The sequence below is a fragment of the Punica granatum genome, chromosome 6, assembly GCF_007655135.1.
Source record: "Punica granatum isolate Tunisia-2019 chromosome 6, ASM765513v2, whole genome shotgun sequence".
NCBI lineage: Eukaryota > Viridiplantae > Streptophyta > Magnoliopsida > Myrtales > Lythraceae > Punica > Punica granatum.
The window spans coordinates 7,206,090-7,208,176 of NC_045132.1; the positions used below are offsets into that span (position 1 = coordinate 7,206,090).

At 37.7% G+C, this 2,087-nt stretch overlaps 1 protein-coding gene across 1 annotated transcript; it reads right to left on the reverse strand.

Moving 5' to 3' along the window:
• Positions 1 to 298: 298 nt before the first annotated feature.
• On the reverse strand, positions 299 to 1,125 carry LOC116211588. The gene has a single exon (XM_031546037.1). The coding sequence runs from the start codon at positions 896 to 898 to the stop codon at positions 530 to 532; it is 369 nt and encodes a 122-aa protein (XP_031401897.1). The 5' UTR covers positions 899 to 1,125; the 3' UTR covers positions 299 to 529.
• Positions 1,126 to 2,087: the final 962 nt, after the last annotated feature.

The window sequence follows — 2,087 nt, forward strand, 5'->3', positions numbered from 1 at the left end:
GAAAAATGATATGACATTTTATGTTCTAGAAAAAAAAAAGGAAATAGTAAGGAATACTTATGACTTTTAATAAGGCGATTGTTAGGAGAGAGGAACTCCTAAATATGCATCGACGCATTAAGTATGACTTGACAGCCCGAACTTAGTACTTCGAATTGTTATCGGGTGATTTGTTAACATTAGATCGATGAAAGGGGGATGCACTACGACATAAGGGAGTAGATAAGGTGTCAATTTCGAAAATCTAACATTTAGATTTATATATATATATATTTAGCATAATCATTCTGTGGCGAAATTAGCATAATCTTTGGTTCTTGTCGATTAAGGGAATAAATTCCCGTTTGGGAATGAGAAACATGAAATTTGCTGGTTGATTTTAAGATATATAATAATCTCCTCTAGAGTTTCTATCAAACATTCTTGCACAATATTATACATTTAAAATTACATAAAAATATAAATAATAAAAGAAAAAAGAAAAACAATTCCTTGAAGATTACACCGGACCCAAATTACATGTTTTTCCTCATCTGTAGTAAATCACGGGCTTATTTGAATTCACGTCCCACAACCCACCTTCCTTGACATATTCCAAATACCTCGCAAACTCCGGCCTCGCTGTGGTAGTCTTCTTGCTCTTACGGCGGCGGTCGAAGAGGCTGAAGAGAGGGTGGGACTTGGTGCTTTCCTTCTTCGCGGGGGATGGCTTCACCTGAGAACTTGGCGGGACGACTGTCTCCGGTGAGAATTTCCTCGGTAGCGGAGTCCCGAACACCCCAGCGGGCAAAGTCGTGGAGCGTTGGAGTTTTACTTGATCATCTAGAAGCCTGATCGCAGGCTCTTCGCCTAACTTCTCGTATCTCTGGTGGCTTCTTGTGCTGAGAGCTCTAAACATGGCTGCGCTTAGAAGAGCTTCTGGCACCCAAATAATAGTATGTAAATTATGATGTTCGAGAATGACCCTTTTCGTTTGTATTAAGTATATATAGACGAAGGCTTTGGATAAGAGGGGGATATGAGTGACGAATATTATAATAGATAAAGAGAATAATAATGAGAGAAATGGGTGTACTAAACCCTACAGTTTTGCATAATCACGCATAAGAATGCTCTCCATTGGACCGAATGCACAGCCTTTGTGGCCAGAAAAACCTGTCTCCTGCACACCTAGCTTGTTATCAAAAGAAAAAGGAAAAAAAAAATAATACGGTGACAAAAATTTAAAGTTTGAATCTTAAAAAGAGATTTTGATTCAATTTTTATGAGTGAGGATTTTTCGCACTTTTTTTTTTGGTTACTTTGCCGATAAATTAGATCCATAGGACTCTCCAGTAATTGGAAAATAAAAAGGGAATAATGATTTCAAATAAGATATTGAGGTTAGGTAGCAGTTTTTTGTAATTTCATGCGTTGCTTGGGCCAAGCCTTGTTTTGAATGCTTCCCTCTGATCTTCCAAAGCATGACTTGGTCTGTCGGTTTGACTTTGTTGGACAGCGTATCCCAACCACCGTGTTGAAGTGTGCTACCACTATGGACAGAATACGGAGGAATTTTTCCATTTTTTGAACTTTCTATTCATTTTGTATTTTGAAGCTCCATTAATAGGGGATTTTGATACATTGAGATTTCAATTTTGTAATTAGCTTTTGTTTTAGTGCAGCGCAATGACAGTCGTTGTCATCTGAATGTAAATGTTGTAAGTTCAATCAGTCCTTTAGAAGCGACTCCGTAATATATCGAGTTTAGCATATCCGTGAAAACTACTACTACTACTTGGGCAAGTTAGCCCTGTGTCGTGATTTACAATCAACCCCATTATGTATCTGCCATGAATATTTTATGTTGTCATTTAGTTTTTTTTTATGTTGTCCTTTTAGTTCAATGCACATCATTTGATACTGGATTAATTCATCCATAAATCATCTCCAAAAGTCATGTTCCACGGTTTGAAATGAAAAGTAAATGGAACCGTACGACCATGACCACGTGGACTAATCATTATCAAGGTCATCAAAGGCAATTTGAACCCATAGCCTCGTGGACTAATCATAAAACGTTCAGGGGAGGAAGGAAACGTCCCAAA

Coding starts and splice junctions, on each gene's coding strand:
- LOC116211588 (XM_031546037.1), bottom strand. CDS start 898: ATGTTTAGAGCTCTCAGCACAAGAAGCCACCAGAGATACGAGAAGTTA.